Source organism: Glycine soja, chromosome 9 (assembly GCF_004193775.1).
Source record: "Glycine soja cultivar W05 chromosome 9, ASM419377v2, whole genome shotgun sequence".
NCBI classification, from domain to species: domain Eukaryota; kingdom Viridiplantae; phylum Streptophyta; class Magnoliopsida; order Fabales; family Fabaceae; genus Glycine; species Glycine soja.
In genome coordinates this window covers 6,000,634-6,019,330 of record NC_041010.1, presented here as the reverse complement: position 1 = coordinate 6,019,330, position 18,697 = coordinate 6,000,634, and the positions used below count along the sequence as shown (strand labels likewise).

The window sequence follows — 18,697 nt, the reverse complement described above, 5'->3', positions numbered from 1 at the left end:
CACTTAAGTTATATATGACTCTTCAATGCATATTATCTTTTTTATCTACAAGCTGCTGTAAGCTTTAATGTATTTTTTTTTTTTGCTATTTCAGGCGTTGTCATGCACAATTATTCATGCGGACCAAACAAATGTTGAGTTTAAAAGCTGGATGAAAACGTTTGTGAAGCCAACTGATTTAGAATCAATGAGCATGAAGATACCACGGAAGTAGCAAATAATGTTAGCCACAGTAACTCACTTGCCAATGTCGGTGTTTCCAACTCTATTTCAAGGTCCCATGATTTGGACGTCAAAAAGACTCTTAAAAAGCTAATCAACATTGATACTATTCAAGGTCCCACGGATTTAAAGCTACCAGTGTTCATGCCAACTTTCAAACCAGAACCTCATCCAAAACTGGTATTGAAGTGGTCAATCTAGATGACACCGACTCGACGGTTGAAGAATTAGGTCACTTAATATCCATCATGAGCAACTACAAGCGTGGATTGAATTCTAGGGTAACTTTATAAATGTTTAACTTTTCATGTATTTTTGTTTCCTATACCCATATCGTCGAGATTAAAGGTTGACAATCATTTTTGTTTGTTGAAGTCATCCTCAACAAGGCAACCCTGCATGACAAGTAGAAAATTGTCTTACACCCCAACATTCACTTAAAGGACAATGAAAAAACCAAAGGCTGAGAAGCAACCTATTCAAGTGTCATTGCCTATGAAGGGATCAAAGGCACCATCTTTGGCAAAGCAAGTGGCTACTAAAGCACAGAACAACACTAATTTATTTCCTAAGGTACATTCATTTTTATTACTTTTGTGTATAACTCAACTTTGTTAGTGTTAAGATTAAACTTTTTGTTGTTGCATAATAGAAAATGATTTGTTGTTTTAAGCCAACCAGAGACATGAAGTTGGGTATGATCGAACTTCAAGTGTGTGCATATGTTTTCTACAAAATTATTGACCCTAGGTAATTGGATATGTAATATTTGACTTATAATGTATTCGTGAAATGTATACCTTGATCTGTCACTTACCTGCATGCTTATTTGTTTGTTTTATAACCAATGGGATAGAAGCTTTGTTTAGAGTTGGTAACAACATTGACACATGTAGGATTTTTGAAACATTTTTCCCCAACATTATTGTCGACCCTGAGGTACATGTCGTGTTGATATAATATAAGTAGCATCCAATTTTTTAATAAAAAAAATAATTTACTTTACAATGTATTTTTTTTGACAATACTCTTCATTGCTCTTAAAATTATGAAGTCACAAATGAACAAGCCAAAGAAGATTGTATGGTGTCTCCCCTAGCATTTGCGGTATAAACTCCTTTTAAATGATTATGATAAATTATAAATTATTTTGGTTAACAACATTTACTAACCACTAAGTTATTGCCTCATTCATTTCAGAAACCACCTAATAGAAAGATGTCAAACGAGGGTTAGATGTAGACATTCTTCTAGATTATTATGGCAAGGATTGTTCGCCTCTATTCAAGGATCTTAATCTTTTGTGTATCTGGTTTACCATGTTGAATCACTTTTTTATAGAATTTTTAATGATTCAAGTGAATGTTACAAATCATGTTTACTTTTTTTTTCTGATTAAATGCAGATCAACATCCCAATTCATGAGAACTTTGAGAAATGGTATCTTGTAGTCATTTGTATGGAAGATTGGAGAATTTATCATCTTGACTCCTACCTTACCATTGACGTCAAGAAACCATAAGAAACTAGGTGTGTGTGGTTATATATGGTATTATGTTGCAAAGAGTTTTTTATGAACAATTAAATCATAACAGTATGCATTTGATGACTATTTCAATTGAAGGTGATGGCTAAGATTGCATCCACCATACTGGATACCAACATGTTGAATCTGGTCATAATTGATTTTGAGAATTGGGATATACTTGAGCCTAAAGGCATCCCAAATTGTGGGAATAGGTTTAGATAGTAAATATAATAATTTTCATCCAATTCATGATTATAGGTCCTTAATATTGTTACTCTCGTAGTGACAACTCCATATTATGAGTTTTGGAGTGGATGCTTATACAACATTGTTTTGTCAACAACTTCTATGGTGTGGTATGAAAATTAACACTAAACTAGAAACCTCTGAAGTTGCATTAAATTTTTTACTAAAATTTATATATGTGCTTATTACTTATTTTTTGCTCTTATTCAGTTGGACAATAAATTGGTGAGAATGAAGATTGTCATGTTTGTGCTCTTTGGAAACAACAACAAATGTAAAGAAGAGTTGATCAATAATGTTTAATGTAATTGGGAGCAAAGTTGTGCACACGAGTAAAAGTGAAAAGTGGGATGCTACTTTGTTTTTGGCGTCAAGTTATTTGAGGGTATATTTTGGAGGTAGGAAAACAATGATTTTAATTTGTAGTTCATGTGTTTTATGCGAGCCTTTACGACATGATGTGGGTTATTTTTTGGAAGTACTATATTTTGAAAATCTTGTTCCACCATTGCTTGTACGGTTTTTTTTTATGAATTATGACACACCGACCTTATGAAAGTGTTATATTATTTCATAGGAATTTAATTTTGCATGATCAATTTATGAATCTTACCTATTAAACATTTTTTTTCAAGAACGACCTTACTAATTGATCCTCAAAATTAGTTTTAAATTTACATTATCAATAACTAACTTAAAAATTGAAATATATGACCATATTCTATTAACATAAATGGAATTAGCAACAACCATTAATATAAAAATATAGAAACCACACCTGAATTATCAACAATAAAGATAAACCGAATCAATTTAACAATACCATTGCCAACCAATTTTTCATAATGCCACATATTAAAAATCCATACATAAAAATGTTTTTCACACAATCAACCTGAATTAAAATTAATCTTAAAGTCATTATGAAATCAAGCTGTCGCTTGTGCAATTGGACACATGCATACAAAATGACATTGTTATTTGCCTCCTTTGTTGCTTAAAGGGATGAAAGTTTGTGGAAGCTGGTTAAACTACATTAAAAAAAGTCACAACAAAATACATTAGTCACATATCAAATACCAAAGACACAAAGGGGTAAGGGTCAGTGTCATAACATTAATTAATATTCATTGAATTTATTGGTCAACTAACCAAATAGTTGTTATATCCAGAGTAATTCTACAAGACATCATGATGTGGGAAAGTTGGTAGGAGACCATTATCATCAACAGTAAAAGGTTGTTTATTTTTATCGCTAGTGCAACACCTCCAATTATGTCCATGACCACCACAAATTGAACAAAATTGCACTTTATGGGTACTACCAGATGGAATGATTATTGATGCACCACATCCTTTGGTTCATACACGAGGAGGGTCTTGTACTTTAGATTCTTGTGTTGGTTCCTCTTCCATGTGCACACGTGTCTCTGTATCACCTTCGTTAATAATTTCTGCACTACCATTCTTCAACTTTAGCTTAGTTAATTGTCTTGTAAGGTATCCAAGCAATTCATCATAATTTGCTTCATCACCATATGAATAACGACGTACCTCTTGTGATATGTAAATCATTTTGTATATTTCACCATAGACTCTGAATCCCAATAATTAGGACCATGTCAATATCTTTTTCTGATCTCATCCCTTGCCTTTTTTGACCATCAAACAAGCAACAAACTACTTGGAAATTCGTTAAAGTCCAAAAATAACAGTATGCATACAATATGCGCACATGGTAAGCCAGTAGACTCCATTTGTAAGCATGAACATTTCAATTCATTTAATAATGGACAATATGACACATGCCAAGTACAATTGGTATAATGATACTTAGACACAACATGCACCACAAAGCTTTCCATTTCCTGAGAATCCACAATCCTAAACATTGAAGCCTTGGATATATATGGTCGGAATTTGATAAAGATCTCTTTTGTAAATCATCTGTTATAATTGACAAGGGGTTTTTTTCATTCATTACAAGAGAGAATTGCTTCAATAGCTAGATGTATGTCTCCTCCATCTCATCAATAACAAGTGCACAACCAAAGACAATGGTCTCATTGTGGTTATTAACACTAGAAAAAACCATCACAAGACATAAATATTTATACTTTTGTATAGAATTGGTAAGCCATCTCCAAATCCACAAAATCCAAACGTTCAATTTCATCATTTGTTAAAGTATGAATGTTTATATTATAAATGTCAAGCATAATACCAATGGTTATCAATGATGACTCATTCCTACAACCAAGTTCTTCTTCATCTTCAAATTGAAATGCTTCGTCATCAACTTCTTCATCTTCACTGGAACATATGTCAACATCATCAAACATATAGACATTGTCAACACCATTTGTTGTTATGCCTGCAGAACTCTAACAACCAAAATAAGAAAATGCATATAAATAAATGACAACAATCTAAATGTTGATATAATTTACAAATTCATCTTTCTTACAACAAAATTGATTTCTAATGAATCACCAACATTCTCACTGGAGACATTTTCACCTTTTCTACTTGTATCTATTAAATAATTACACAACAAATTTGTTATTACTTAAAACACCAAGACAGAAGATTAACTCACAAATTAATTAAACATATGTTGCTAAACTACTAAATACTAAAATGAAATGGTATATTAGAAGACGAAATTCACCTTAATCGAAAGAATCTAGTGATGAACACTACTAATCAAGACATATCAATGTCGGGATCTTACTCCATGTGGTGCAGAGACATGAAACTAGTTAGGGAATAAAAAATAGAGGAAATTTTCTATTGCAACTAAATTAAACCATTTTGGAGACTACCCTTAGAGAGAGATAATGTCAAAATGGGGAGACATGTTTGGAAAAGAGAAAATAACATGCATATACCCCATGCATCCCATTTTTCTTTTTTTTTAATTACTAATAATAAATTCTAACCAACCCACGTAGGCAATAAAATAATGCTTACTTTTTTTTTATTTTCTACAATTACATCTAATATGCATCCAACTATCCATCTACAAGCTAACAAATCAGATGGCTATACCATCTTTCCCATGTAGGGAAAATGAAACATCTTTTCTACCCTATAATTCATCTAGAATTGACCACAACAACAAAGAAGGGTCCATGCCCTAGGTCACACTTGCAAAGAAGGGCTTTTCCACAAGAATCAATAACTCTTACCTACATATGTTACATATGGGAAAAAATTAAACAATTTCTCACTTTCCAAAATACCCCCTCAATCGGTTAACGACACCCCATCACAATTTTTTTTCTTTAATTGAATGACCCATGTTGCTTCCTTACCATGCAAAAAATGTTTTCTTTCGCATGGTAGAATCCATCTAACTATCAATATTACTCAATAATAATCCAAAATATTCTAATAATCAAATAGTATCGATTCACATAATTTAAGACACAAAATCTATTTAGCAAGAGAATTTATGTTCGATGATTCCTACTGTGTCTTTGGACTAATGACAGTCATGCATCATGAATGAGATTAGTCTTTGGTGAATTGGGGGACCCATATCCATGGTTGTCAAAATCGTGTTTCAAATCATAGAATCGTATGATTCTACAAATCCACGAAGCCTCAGTGAGTTAAAACGAGAGCAGAATCGGATCGGAGTGGACTCTGTTGAGTTTGCACAAACTCGGGCTAGTTAAGGTAGACTCATGAGTCTGCGCTGAGTCTGCGGGTTTGCAAAAAACCCAAGACGACGTCATTTCATTTGCCCTTCATTTTGTGTCTTCCTAATTCATGGGCTTGTGCTACAGCTGCTTAATGGTTATTTTGTTTTCTTCCTCCTTGCGACACGTTCGGTGCCGGAGTGCAACGGTGAAGGTATCCTCCGCGAGACCACGAGTCCACACCAGTGAAGTTCAAGTGCGAGTGTGCAACGGTGAAGTTCGAGTACGACTGTGCGAGTTGTTTTTTTCAATCCCTTCATTACTTGATCAATGTCTATTTCTGTTTCTATGATTTTGTTTTGTTGTGCATCTTCAAGATTGATGTTCCCTGGCATTTGGCGTATGAGTTTTGTTAGTCATTTGGTGTGTTAACTAGTGTTTCTTGTTGTTACATTTTGGTATTGTGTTGGGTTGTTGGCTACTATTTTTGCAACTAAGAGACTAATTGATTATCATGTACTAGATTTTATCATCGTTGGGGTAATGGAAAGTTGCAGATTTCCCATATTTGTCAAAATTTCAATATTTTAATATTAATTAAGTAGAATGACATATGAGATATGAATAAATGATCTTTTGTCAGTTAAATTAATGTCTCTTGCATTTCTATAAATTGAAATTTGGAATCACTTGAGGTTGAGGGTCAAATGGTACTTTAATTCCAAGCTAAGTGAGTTGTTAACTTCTTACCACAGAGAAAAATAGAAACATGAAATTCTTCACTCTGTCATTAGTGTTTTGTGTTTTAGGGTTGGCCAGATTTTCTAAGGGGTTGCTTTTGCTATTGGAGCTTCTATTCAGTTCCTATATGCCATATCAGTCATAGACAGGTATTGGCCTCAAAGGAAACTAGTCTTGGTAAATGACCGAAAATACTTCTTGTAGGCTTTGTGTATCAAGAAACATTGTGGGTCAAAAGGTAGACATTGACTTTGGATGTTAGTATGGTATGATTAAAGAATAATTGCCCATTGTTTTGTGGTTGGATATTAATTCCTTCTTGTTTTAGAACTAGAAAAAAAAAGGTGTTTTTTTTCCTCATATGCAAATGGTATGGGAATAGTAAGTTATTCTTAGTATGTTGGTTTATCTAAGACTAAAAGTCAACAATGCATCCCGATTTAGTTTTCTTCTTTATTGTATACAGTAAAAGTGGTAGTTGATTGGGATATTTTGTAGGGCAATATCACATTATCATTGTTACATAATGTCCTAGTTTGAATATATTAGAGTTGACCATGTTTAGTAAACATTAGAACCAATTTTCTGGTTGGTAACCATCGAAATTGAGATTATTTGATTTGCTTTTTTTGTATTGAATTATTGTTAAAATTTATTATTTTGATTTATTTTAGGGTGAAAATGTTTAGTTATGATTTCATATATAAGAATATTGATATATTTTTAAATTGAAAAAATTCTTATAAGTTACGATTTGATTTTAGGAATTGAATTTACGGAACTTTCACCGGTTTACGTAAAATTACGAGTTTAATAACCTTGTCCATAATCTTTGATCTAGGTCCAAAAAAAAAAAAAGAGATTCCCAAAACGACACCGTATCACGCAATCATCTCATCAAAGCCCTCCCTCCACCGCGCTTCCGAACGCATCAAATCAATCATCACGCTCTTCTCTCTAGAGCTGCTGCGTTGCTAAAACGCACCGGTTTGTTCCTGTTCTCGTTCAAAAGAAAACTGACACAAGTGAGGCTTGGTGCATAAACAGCAATGGCAGAAAAACCCCAACCGGTTCGGGTTCTCTACTGCGGCGTGTGCAGTTTGCCCCCCGAATACTGCGAATTCGGATCCGATTTCGAGAAATGCAAACCCTGGTTGATCCAAAACGTCCCTGACCTATACCCTGATCTTCTCAAAGGTAACCTTTTTTTCTTTTTCTTTTTCTTTTGCTTAAGAAAACTTCTATATTCCCCAAATTTATTCTATTTTTATTTCGATCATTAGGATTTAATATTGATTTTTAAATGTGGATTATTATTTTTTTATTTTGCGCAGAAGAGAAGGAAGCTGATAAAGTTGCTGACAAACTACAAAGTACGGGTATATCTGGAGCTGGTGATGGAGCTGCTTCCTCAGGTTTTTTTTCTTTTTTTAAAAAAAATATATTTAATGTGAATGAATTGAAGAAGGTGGAAATTCCATAAATTCCAAAATTGATATTTTAGTGTGTTACAGTTTATTTAGATGAGTTGTTTGACATTCAAATGGTATGAATTTTCTGTGATCATTAGCTGGGACCGGGAGTGTGTTTGTATAAGTTGTAACCCTTATGGTGTATTATGATTTTTTGATGTTTTAGCACCGAAGCAAGAAGAGGTGAAGCGTCTTCCTGGTGGGAAGATAAAGAAAAAGGCATGTTTTGTAATTCTTTAACCCTCTCAAATGAATGTACGTGTTGTTTGATGCTGAATGTTATAATTCCCAGTCATTTGATGTGATCAGAGTGGTATTGCTTTTCAGGATAAGCAAGAGGTTGTTATTGAGAAGGTCGTACGTAACAAGCGAAAGTGCATCACCACTGTGAAGGGACTGGAACTTTTTGGTGAGCTATTTCTTTTATTCTCTTGGGTGTTATTTGGATATGTAGTGGCAAGTGGAATCTAAAGATGGGATGCAATAAACTTGTCATACCAGTTGGAAAATTTTCATTTTATAGGATGGAATGAGATAATAAAAAATAAATAGGTTTCTTCTGTTTCATTCCTTAAGAAATCCAGAACATGGCTACTAACATCTTTTCATTCTGTTATTATTACATAGGTGTGGTTTGGTGTTTAACTCGGCTTCTTTTATTGCATTTCAGGTGTCAAGCTCAGTGATGCTTCCAAGAAACTCGGGAAAAAGTTTGCTACTGGAGCCTCTGTTGTCAAGGTTTACTGATTTTTAGATGGTGTACATATAGTGCATGTTGTGACCCTTTTTCCTGGGAAATAACTTTTTTTTTCCTTTAAAAAACTTGATTAGTAAGTTACTAAATAAAACATTTTTGGACCTAAAATAAACTAATCCAAACCATAGTTGTCAATAGTGCCAAATAGCAGTGATATTGAGGAATTGTGTCATGGAGCAGCTTGAGCATGCTACAAAAATTGAATATCATTGCAATTTGAAGTAGTGGAGTGGACAAAATCACAAAAATTGTGGCTGGAGCAGGTGCTATTGGAGTCGATCACAAAAAGCTTATTTTAGCCATGAAAGAGCATTGTTTAGAGCTGTTTTAGGAGGTCAATTCAGGATTTCCCCACCTCCTTTGAATAAGAACTGAAACCCTTCCGACGAACATCCATCCTTCTCCAGCAACATTTCCCAGCATTTTCTGACCTGCTGTAACAGTTGGCCTCCTCAACCTCTGCTGCCTCTGCTATCCATAGTTTCCAAATCATTCCTGAACCTCTTTGGCCGTTTTCTGGTGAACATGTCACTGTTTTTGGCCAACTGTGACCTCTGCTATCCTGCTTTGCTCTGTCCCTGTGTTCTTTTATTTTTTAATCTCTCTGAAACAGGTTTTTCATCTCACTGTCTTGTGCTCTCTTCTAAGTTCTGCCCTTTAATTTTTCATTCGAATTGGTTCCTATAGCAGCTATCCTGCTGTAGCATTTTCAGGGTCAACCCCTCTGCATTGCTATTTGGGATTGACAACTATGATCCAAACACGCATTTATAGTTGTTTCATATATAGATATAATGTCTTATGCTATTGTGGATTAACTGGTGTCAGGGACCTACTGAGAAAGAACAAATTGATGTTCAAGGGGATATAGCTTATGATGTTGTGGAGTTCATTACAGATACATGGCCTGATGTGAGTAATTTTAATTGTTGGCTGTTTGGCATTGTAATGATGTAATCCGATTTAATATTTATGTATTTCTGGCAGCAGTGAGAGGAAGCAATTAAAAAGGAAAATTAGAGTTATCATGTTTCAGTAATATAATTTCCATTCTAATTTGCTGCTTCATTTGTGGGAGACTGATGGATATTTTAATTTGGTTCTAGAAACCCAGCAAGGAAATTTGTTGTTCAAATTGACAATCTATCTTTGACACCACCTTATATCATTTATCTAGGATACTACTGCTGCGAACATATTTAATGCATAACATTCATTTTCCTTTCCCCTTAGCAACCCTAGTTTCTTGGTAATCTTGGATTATGTTGACTCTATTAGTAGTGACAAACATGTTTGCACTGTAAACTCATTTAGAGAAACTACATGATATAGTCATATATTTTGTTTTCTGTACTGATGATGACTTTGATGATGAAAATGGAGTTTGTAAATAATAGCCGTAAAGATGCATCTGTCTTTCTATTAATGTCATTGACTAAGCTAGGCATGCATTTTGTTATTGAAGGAGTTGTTGATAGTGAGACAAGTCTCTAAACAAAATTGAACTAATCTTTAGTTAATACAATGAATCTTTTGAAATACGTTTCATATGCTTTCTATGTTATGAATGATGAATAATTTCAAAACGGTGCCATGATGTCATCATCATAACTCCCCTCCTTCCCTGGCAAGAAAAGAAGGAAAAAACAGTTTGGGTTTATTCTATTTTCCTATTAAATTCAATTTTGCATGAGATTGAATAGAAATGCAAGTAAATACTTGACAATTTGACTAACCCTTTGTGATTTGGAAGAGAAAAAGTTTTGAAAATTTAAATGGAGAAAAAAGCTGGAGAAAATTGTTTCTAGAGGTTTTTTCCTTTCTATTTTTATTTTCTCTTCTATCAAACAAGGGGAAATTTTAAAATTTTCCCTCACTATTTCCTTTTTCTCCATCCAAACAATAGGGTAAAATCCACATAAAACATTTCCTATGCTCATCTTAGACAAGATGCGAGAAAGTATATGTGAAAGATTCGATTTAAATCTTAAGAGAAAATAAAGAGATAATTTAAAAAAGAATACAAACCATTCATAACAATGGAATACAATAAAACCAACTTTACATTGTTTTTTCTATGAACTATCTTTAGCTTGAAATGGATCATATGAGAAGCAACATGTAAATTTCAAAACCAGCTCCATAGTTTTCTAGTTTTGTTAATTTGGCTAACCCCACCACCTTAATGCCTGTTTTAATATTCTCTTTAGGATTTTTGCTAGGAATGACTAAATTTTAAATGCTGATGCTAGTTTTTGTATCTTAAATATATTAGGATTTGGGTTTTTATGTTATATTAGTATGTGGGGAAATAAATATATATCTATAACTGGTTCTTGTCTAATTCATCCGTCTGTTGATCCAAATCTCTCTGTTTTATCTGTGTTATACATGTCACTGGTTCTTTATAACTGCGCAATTAGTTCCTTTTCCCCCAAGACATTAGAATTTTTATGATTGAAATCTACCTTCCTCTTGCAGGTTCCTGAAACAGCAATTTTCTTTATAGAAGATGGGAGAAAGGTCCCAGCTGCTTGATTTTGATATCCTGGCATTAAAACTAAGGACTGATTGCAAGACTCTGCTATATTACTGTAATCCCCCACCCCACTTTTTTCCCTTCTCATATCCCCCAAAAAAGAACATAGTGTGGCCATGGTGGACATCAACATATGTATTTTTAGTCGAACGATTATTTAATTAGTGGTGTGTAGAGGCAAAAAGAAGAAAGGTTCGTTTGCATCAATTTTGTATTCTCATCGAGGTTTTATTTCTTCAAAGGATGCTAATTTGTGGGAATAAGTCTCTGCTTGCATTAATTGCCAAGCTTAAATCTAGGGTTTAGTTAGTGTCTGAACATAAAACCAGAAATTAAACCAGAATTAGAGTGCTTGAATGGTTTATGTTTTGAGTTTAACATTATATATTCTCTGAAAAAATAGTTAATGGAATGTTAACAACTCACTTTCTAACAATCTTTTTAACATCCTTTATGGGTTGAAATTTATTAAATATTATAATAATTATGAATGAGATTTATTAAATAAGAAGTGAAATGTAAAAAAAAAATTGTAATTTCTAATAGATTTTAGCCTTAAAAAGATACAGTAAGAGTGTTACTAGTATTTTTTTTAGAGTTAAATGTGATAGAGCAAATGACAGAGATGTTGATGTTGCATAAACATTCAGGAAATTAACATGGAATGATTGATTTTAACATTGTTATGCAATTTTATAGTTCCTTTTAAACATGTGATTGTACACGGTTTTTACTATGTGATTTGTTCTTGCATCTGTGAAAGGAAACCAAATCTCTTCTGTGGGTATGCTTTGAATGGGAAAAAAATCCCAGCGTGTTCACACGTGTCTATGCAGTTTTAAATAATATGAATGACCTTAGCGCGCAAACATATTTTTGACCAAGATTCGGCAGAAAAACATGACAATGGTCAAGGAAATAAAGAAAAAAGGTGATGAGATGCACGGTAAACTAAGTGCAAGTTACAGTCGAGCTCCAACTAGGTCGAAGATTCCTAGATCATGTACCTATAATAATATAAATATAAATTCCATACTATCAAATATCAATGCAAGGAGGAAGTTATTAATGTTTAAAAATTTGTGCAACTTAAAGAATGTCGCATTGTCGCATGTCGTTTGCCATACATATTAATTATTCAAAAAAAAATTCACATTAATTTTTTCCTTGATCATAACATCTATCCATATTCATTCCAGCGTTACCAATTAAGGATTGTGGAAAATGGTAAAAAGCCAGTAATCTACAATATCATATGTAGCGGATAGCGTTCCACGCAAACAGCAAAAATGACTTACTATAGTTAAAATATATGATACATATAAACTATATATAAATTTCCCTCAAGAAATTAAAAAAAAAAACTTTATATGAATAAATAAAATGGCGATAACCCTAGCGGCTGTTTTATAAGTAGTTTCTCCAAATTTAACGTAAGTAACCTTATGCCTTCGCCGTAAGAAGTAACGCAAACTACAAAATTTTCAGTATGGGAATTGTAATTAATTGTACTTTATGAACTATAATCAGTTCAAACAAATCAGTATACAAGAAAAAAAGAACTAGCAACGGTTTATCAAGCCTTGCGGAACACCATACCATTACAAACAAACAAACAACACCCTAGCTAGCAGAATTCTCGTGTTCATGCAGCTGGTGGTGAAGGAATGAACTATTGGGGAAAATATTGGATCCAAGAGTTTCTTCTCTTCTCTTCTCTAGTTCTTAGTATCGTTTGAGCATATCCCTGTAACGTATAATAGAGTCAAGCCTTTGCAACCTCAGTTGCTGCCTAAACCTGTTGATGAAATCATCAGCCTTTGCATCCACCCCTTCTTCTTCAGTTTCCTCCGCCAACTCTCCACCACCGGTAACTTCGGATTCAGGCTCAAACGACAAGGAAGACTTAAGCCGCTGGAGGATCGAGGGAGCACGGGTTAGCTGTTGCTGTATCGAATCAGGCTTTTCCATCTCGACTTTACTAAAGCCAAGATTAAATGACCTGACTCGTTCCAGCAATGATATGGACGAAACCCGATCAAGCTGGGACGAGTCAAGTCTATGGACCAGGTCAGGTCTTTCGATCTCAAGATTTAAAGGCTTGACGTGGTCCAACAAAGATGAAGAAGGAAGCCGATCCAGCTGGGCCAGTTGGGGCAAGTCAGAATTATGGACCGGACCATGTCTTTCAATATTATCAATCTTATAAAACCCCAGGTTGAAAGACCTAACCCTGTCCAACAAGGACGAGGAGGGGACCTGGTCGAGTCTGAATTCATCCAGACGCTCGACTGGGTCCACAACTCTGTGAAACATTGTTGTTGTCGTCGTCATCATCCTTGTTGTTGGTTCATGTTTGTGATAACAAAGGTTAAAGGACGCAAGCCTTTCTAGCAAAGAAGGAGAACGGACGAGCTGGTGTTGTCTTTTGGTCGTGTTGGCGAAACGAGAGGAGATGGCGATGGTTCCAATGACGAGATTGATGAAAATGAATAGATTGGAGGGTGTGAGCCAACTTGCCATCACACCGTAAACTGAAGCTTCTGATGTTTCAATCATTTGTTCACTTTTTTCGGTTGTTGTTGAGATTGGTAGTGTGGGAATTAGGAAACTAGGAATTAATGGTATCTTGTTATTGTGGAGGTTGTGTTGTGTATAAATAGAAAGGAGTGCTAGTCTTTTGAGTGGAGTAATGGTTGACGTTTGTTTTCTTTCCTTCAGCCGTTTCTTTTTGGTCTGGCGGATTCATCATAAAAGCGTGTTGTTATTCTTTATTATGCTAACTAGTGGCGGACTTAGGTTCATTTGAGGGTGCACTTGCACCTCCTTATTTTTTTAAATTTATCAAATTTGTAAATAAAATTTTATATTTTTATATTTTATTTTATCTATATTTATATAATTGAATCCCTAATTTTATTTTTTATAATTTATATTCATTAACTTAGTATCTTGGATTCACCACTAATGTTAACGATCATCAGAATTATTTTTTTATTTTACTTGAATGACAACATTGCGTGACGTGTTATATATTTGAAAAAGATTGGTTTCTAGTTATCAACAAGTGGATAAACATGGTTTTGCCGAAGGGTGTATTATAATTCCCATTGGAAAAGTGAGATGCAAAATTCAAAAATGAGTTTGGACACTCTAATCTTTTTGAGTCGTTACGTATATAATATTTATTAATTTTATTAATAATTAATTTTTTTTATTAAAAATAATATGATTGGTTATTTTTAGTGAGATTTTTTTTAAATCACTTTTATTTTTTAAACATCAGACTTTAATTTGTTGAAAGAGATGGAATTTAATATCATTTAGATCAGCATTTAATCCACACATGAAGAGAAAAAAAATATAAATATAATTATTGTCCACGTATCATTGTATTTACTCTGATAAAAGAATATCATTATATTTAATGCATAAAATCGCAGACACATTGCAAAGAGATATTATTATATCTTTCTATTATCTTATTAGTTTCTCTCTCTTTTCTATCTCCTTTTAGCACTCTAAAAATGGGACATTCAACCTTTTCTTGCTATTATAATTATAAAGGGGAAAACTTGATTTCTACCAAATTAGCTTTTACTTTATGTTTTTATTAAACATTTTTAGTTTTTTTATAGTAGAATATAAACACATGTTTCGTGCTACAGTTCGTCTATATTGAAGAGCTTCGTATTAACCAGCATTGCCTTAAAAATAAGAAAGAGAAAGAAAGATATATAGAGTAATATTATAATTAAGAAAAGAAAAACAAACAAAACAAAAAAGACAAGTGGTAGATGAACTTAAAATTCAAGGTTAAAAAAATGAGGGTTGATAGCAATTATCGTATGTAGTATTCTTAACCAAACTCTCCCAAGGAGTACGTCAAGTCAAGTTAGCTAGATTCAGGAGTGTATCTTTCTACTGTTGACTGAAAATTGATATTTTTGAAGTAAAATTGTTTGACATCATTAAGCATGTGAATCAATTAATAAGTTTTTGTTTTAATTTAATTAATAATCTCAAATTCATACTTTAAAAATATCATATTAAATACTTAAGGAGAATAATATCAGTTATAATAATAATAATTCTACTAACTTGAGCAATAATTATCAGTTATAGTATGCTTCATAAGTGCCCGGATTGTTTTTTAAAGAGGAAATAGCTCAAATAAATTAATATGTTATATCTTTTTATTAATTTCTTTAATATTTTATAAAGTAAGTATTAAATGAAAAATAATATTTAGGATATAAAATATATTTTATTATTTTAAATTTTAAGAAAAGAATTTATGAACATTGCAAGAAAATATAAAATTATTCTTTCATATTTTGTTTTAATTAGTGCAGGAGGATCTGACAATTAATTACTCCAAAAAATTGTGACGCAAAGGTTGGTGAAATGCATACCTAATTAGCCTTTGATTATTCATCAGGATTTGTTTTTATTAGGGTGAGATTAAACATTGGTACATACTACTAGTATTATTTATTTATTGTTGACCATATTTCAACCACTCTTTTGAGTCTTCTGCTTCAAACTATTTTAGTTTATTTTTACAATCAATCAAACATTTTTTTACAGTATACATTCAACAAACATCCTCATCTGAATTCTAACCCTAATATTATCGTACGGAGAACGCTAACAAGTTCTTAGGAAGACTTTTCAAGAAACTTAAAGTAATTTTTTATTAAAAGATTAAAAATTGTGTTGTTTATAATTTTTTATATTCTCCTATTTTATATTAAATATTTTTTTAATTTTTAATTAATATTATAAAAATATTGGTTAACAATATCCTTATAACATATGTGTATTTTATTAATTATTTTTCATGACTTCGTAGCTATCCATTTGTAATTCTTAAGGAATACTGATTCTAGAGCATTCATTGTCACTTTTATTCCTTGCAGACAATTCTGACTGCAACAATATATGTTTGAATACTGTTTGCATGATTGATTTGAACTTTCGGTATCCAGTTTTCTGTCATTATATACCATTAATTAAGAAATCAACTAGCTAGACATAAATTTCTTGAGCGTTATACTCATGGTACTAGTAGAAGAAATATCTTTGACAATGATTTTTGGAAATATTTGATGTGGATTTTGAATCGTTTTTAAAATCTTAAAAAGTTAAGATTTTTTACTAATGATTTTTTAAAAATGATTTTAGAAGGATACAATTTTCAAGATGATTTTATTTTGAAATCATCTTTATTTTTTTTAATTAAAAATTTTAAGACGATATTTTTAAAAATTATCATAAAAATAATTTTTAAAAAAAATAAAAAATAAGTATTTTAAGAAGATTTTTAGTAATATACTACTTATCATAATGCAATTGATTTCTAAGCACTACAGGTTCAATTTTCTAGCTAATGGACATGGGCATTGACCATCTACATGTTCCTGGAAATTTCTACTTGAAAGTTTGGTGGCATTGTGAGGTATTTCAAATAGAATTTTATTTTTCGTATAACATTTATATAATTTTTTCTCTCTCATATTTATTATCTTATTTTATTTTTTTCATATATATATATATGTGGGTGTACATTATCAAAATTTTATAAAATTTGTAACCTACACTCACTATATTCCAATCGCAAGTAACCTTAATTTATTTATAATAAATAAACGTCATTTTTTTACAGTAACAAATAAACGTTATTTTAAGAAGAATATACCGTCGTTGCCATGCCTTGAACCATCTTTTTTAGATCATTTTTGCATAGATAGATCCATCTTCGTGGCGGCTATGAGATTTAGTTTCTTTGGTAGAAAATCAACCCACGTGATGCTAGTGTTCAACATGCATCATTAACACGTAGCCACGTGTTGCTTGTTTAAATTATAATATAGCATGATATAAATGTATGTATGTATGTACAAGATGTAATGGGTTTAAATTCATTGAATTGAAAACATTCCATGTCGTCAAAATGAAAAATTGTAATTATACAGATTGCTCATATAAATAATTGTTTATAGTAAATTTTGTTTAAAACAATTGTATATAGTAAATAATACTAACATTTTACTCTATAGTTAATTTATTAAATTTATCATGTAACAATTTTTTATTTTAAATAAGAGTTTAGTAATTTTAATTCTGAAAATATTCTTTCAAAGGTAGCTACTGTATAACTATTGCAATTTATTAATAATATTTTATATATAATACATACACTTAAAAAAATACTATTTTTGTTCTTAAATATAAGACTTTTTAAAAATTTATTTATCTTTTTTTATAAGATATTTTTTTACCAATTTATAAGATTTTTTTTAGTTGTCTTTTTCATTAATTATTTTTTACTAAAATACTCTTAAGAACATCTCCAATAAAATGCTTACATGAGTTGTTTAATTTTAAGTAACGTTGTTTAAGTTTTTTTTTTCTTTCACTGGAGCTTATGATATGAAATTGCTTGCTTATATAAGTATTGTTATTTATATAAGTAATTGTTGCTTAATAATATTATATCATAAATAAGAGACTTTCAAGCATCATAAGATCCACAAAATTAATTTAAGTACTCATTTTCGTAATCTTAGTATTAGAGTAAAATTTTAAAAAATACTTAAATTTATATGACATTGAAAGACCCACAAAGTTATGATAAGCAATTATGTATTATAGATGCTTTAAAAGCATATCCAATAAGAGTGCTTACATGAGTTGTTTAATTTTTAAGTAGATTGCTTAATCTTTTTATTTTTCACTAGAGCAAATGACATAGTGTTACTTATATAAGCATAGTTGCTTATATAAGCAACCATTACTTAACAAATTTATACATAAATAGAATATTTTTTAAGTATTATAGGACTCACAAAATTAAATTAACCACTCATTTCAATAACCTTAACATTATAATGAATTTTATGTAAAGAATTTAAATTTATGTGAAATTGTAAGGTCCACATAATTATGATAACAACCCATCTAAACAATTATCCATTGTAGATGCTCTAATTACTTTATGATAAATGCTATAAATTACTACTAATAAGATAAATTTATTCTCTCTATTATGAGGATTGAAAAAGATGACTAATTAATTAGGTAGAAAGTAATTGATGAAAAGAGTGAGATGATGTGTCTCAATAATTTTAAGAATAATTTTGATAAAATTATTAACAAATTAATTTAATGTTATTAAATAAATTAGGACTTATTTGAATACAAGTCATAAGTGTTTTTAAGAGCTTTTATAGAACTTTTTCCTATAGAAAAACCTTTAAAATGCATTTCTATCTTTATATCCAAATAAGTTCAATCATAATCAACTTTCATATCGTTATGAAAGTTAAAAGACTCATATATTTTAAGATATGAAGGTAATATATTCTATTTATATATAGTTTAATATTTTTATTAGAGTATCAATTTCTTTTTTTTCTTTTTAACACTTCTCTCAATACCTTTTTATGGTGAAAATAAATGAAGATAATCAACATCATATCTAAATTTGTTTCCAAAATTAAGATAATATTTTTCAATTCATACTCACCTATTTTTTTTTGG

The 18,697-nt window shown here is 31.3% G+C and overlaps 2 protein-coding genes across 3 annotated transcripts; one reads left to right on the top strand and one right to left on the bottom strand.

Annotated features, from left to right (window-relative positions):
- The first annotated feature begins 7,242 nt into the window (after positions 1–7,242).
- LOC114368959 (translation machinery-associated protein 22-like) lies at positions 7,243–11,516 on the top strand. Of its 2 annotated transcripts, none has more exons than XM_028326261.1 (7): positions 7,243–7,581; positions 7,722–7,799; positions 8,023–8,075; positions 8,184–8,265; positions 8,527–8,594; positions 9,442–9,525; positions 11,095–11,516. In XM_028326261.1, exons 1-7 carry the CDS (start codon positions 7,434–7,436, stop codon positions 11,149–11,151), a joined length of 570 nt encoding a protein of 189 aa, XP_028182062.1. In that variant the 5' UTR covers positions 7,243–7,433; the 3' UTR covers positions 11,152–11,516. The 2 variants fall into 2 exon arrangements, with proteins under 2 accessions (XP_028182062.1, XP_028182061.1); XM_028326260.1 differs by having other exon boundaries at positions 7,248–7,581; positions 7,719–7,799.
- A 1,117-nt stretch (positions 11,517–12,633) lies between these two features.
- On the bottom strand, positions 12,634–13,871 carry LOC114366841 (pathogen-associated molecular patterns-induced protein A70-like). The gene has a single exon (XM_028323852.1). It carries the CDS (start codon positions 13,709–13,711, stop codon positions 12,878–12,880), a length of 834 nt encoding a protein of 277 aa, XP_028179653.1. The 5' UTR covers positions 13,712–13,871; the 3' UTR covers positions 12,634–12,877.
- Between the last annotated feature and the right edge of the window lie 4,826 nt (positions 13,872–18,697).

What these genes read in the sequence shown, in the direction of transcription:
- LOC114368959 (XM_028326260.1), top strand. Translation starts at nt 7,434, where the DNA reads ATGGCAGAAAAACCCCAACCGGTTCGGGTTCTCTACTGCGGCGTGTGC. An exon ending in GAAGGGACTGGAACTTTTTG is followed by an intron (nt 8,266 to 8,526) that starts GTGAGCTATTTC and finishes ATTGCATTTCAG; the next exon opens with GTGTCAAGCTCAGTGATGCT. An exon ending in TTACAGATACATGGCCTGAT is followed by an intron (nt 9,526 to 11,094) that starts GTGAGTAATTTT and finishes TTCCTCTTGCAG; the next exon opens with GTTCCTGAAACAGCAATTTT.
- LOC114366841 (XM_028323852.1), bottom strand. Translation starts at nt 13,711, where the DNA reads ATGATTGAAACATCAGAAGCTTCAGTTTACGGTGTGATGGCAAGTTGG.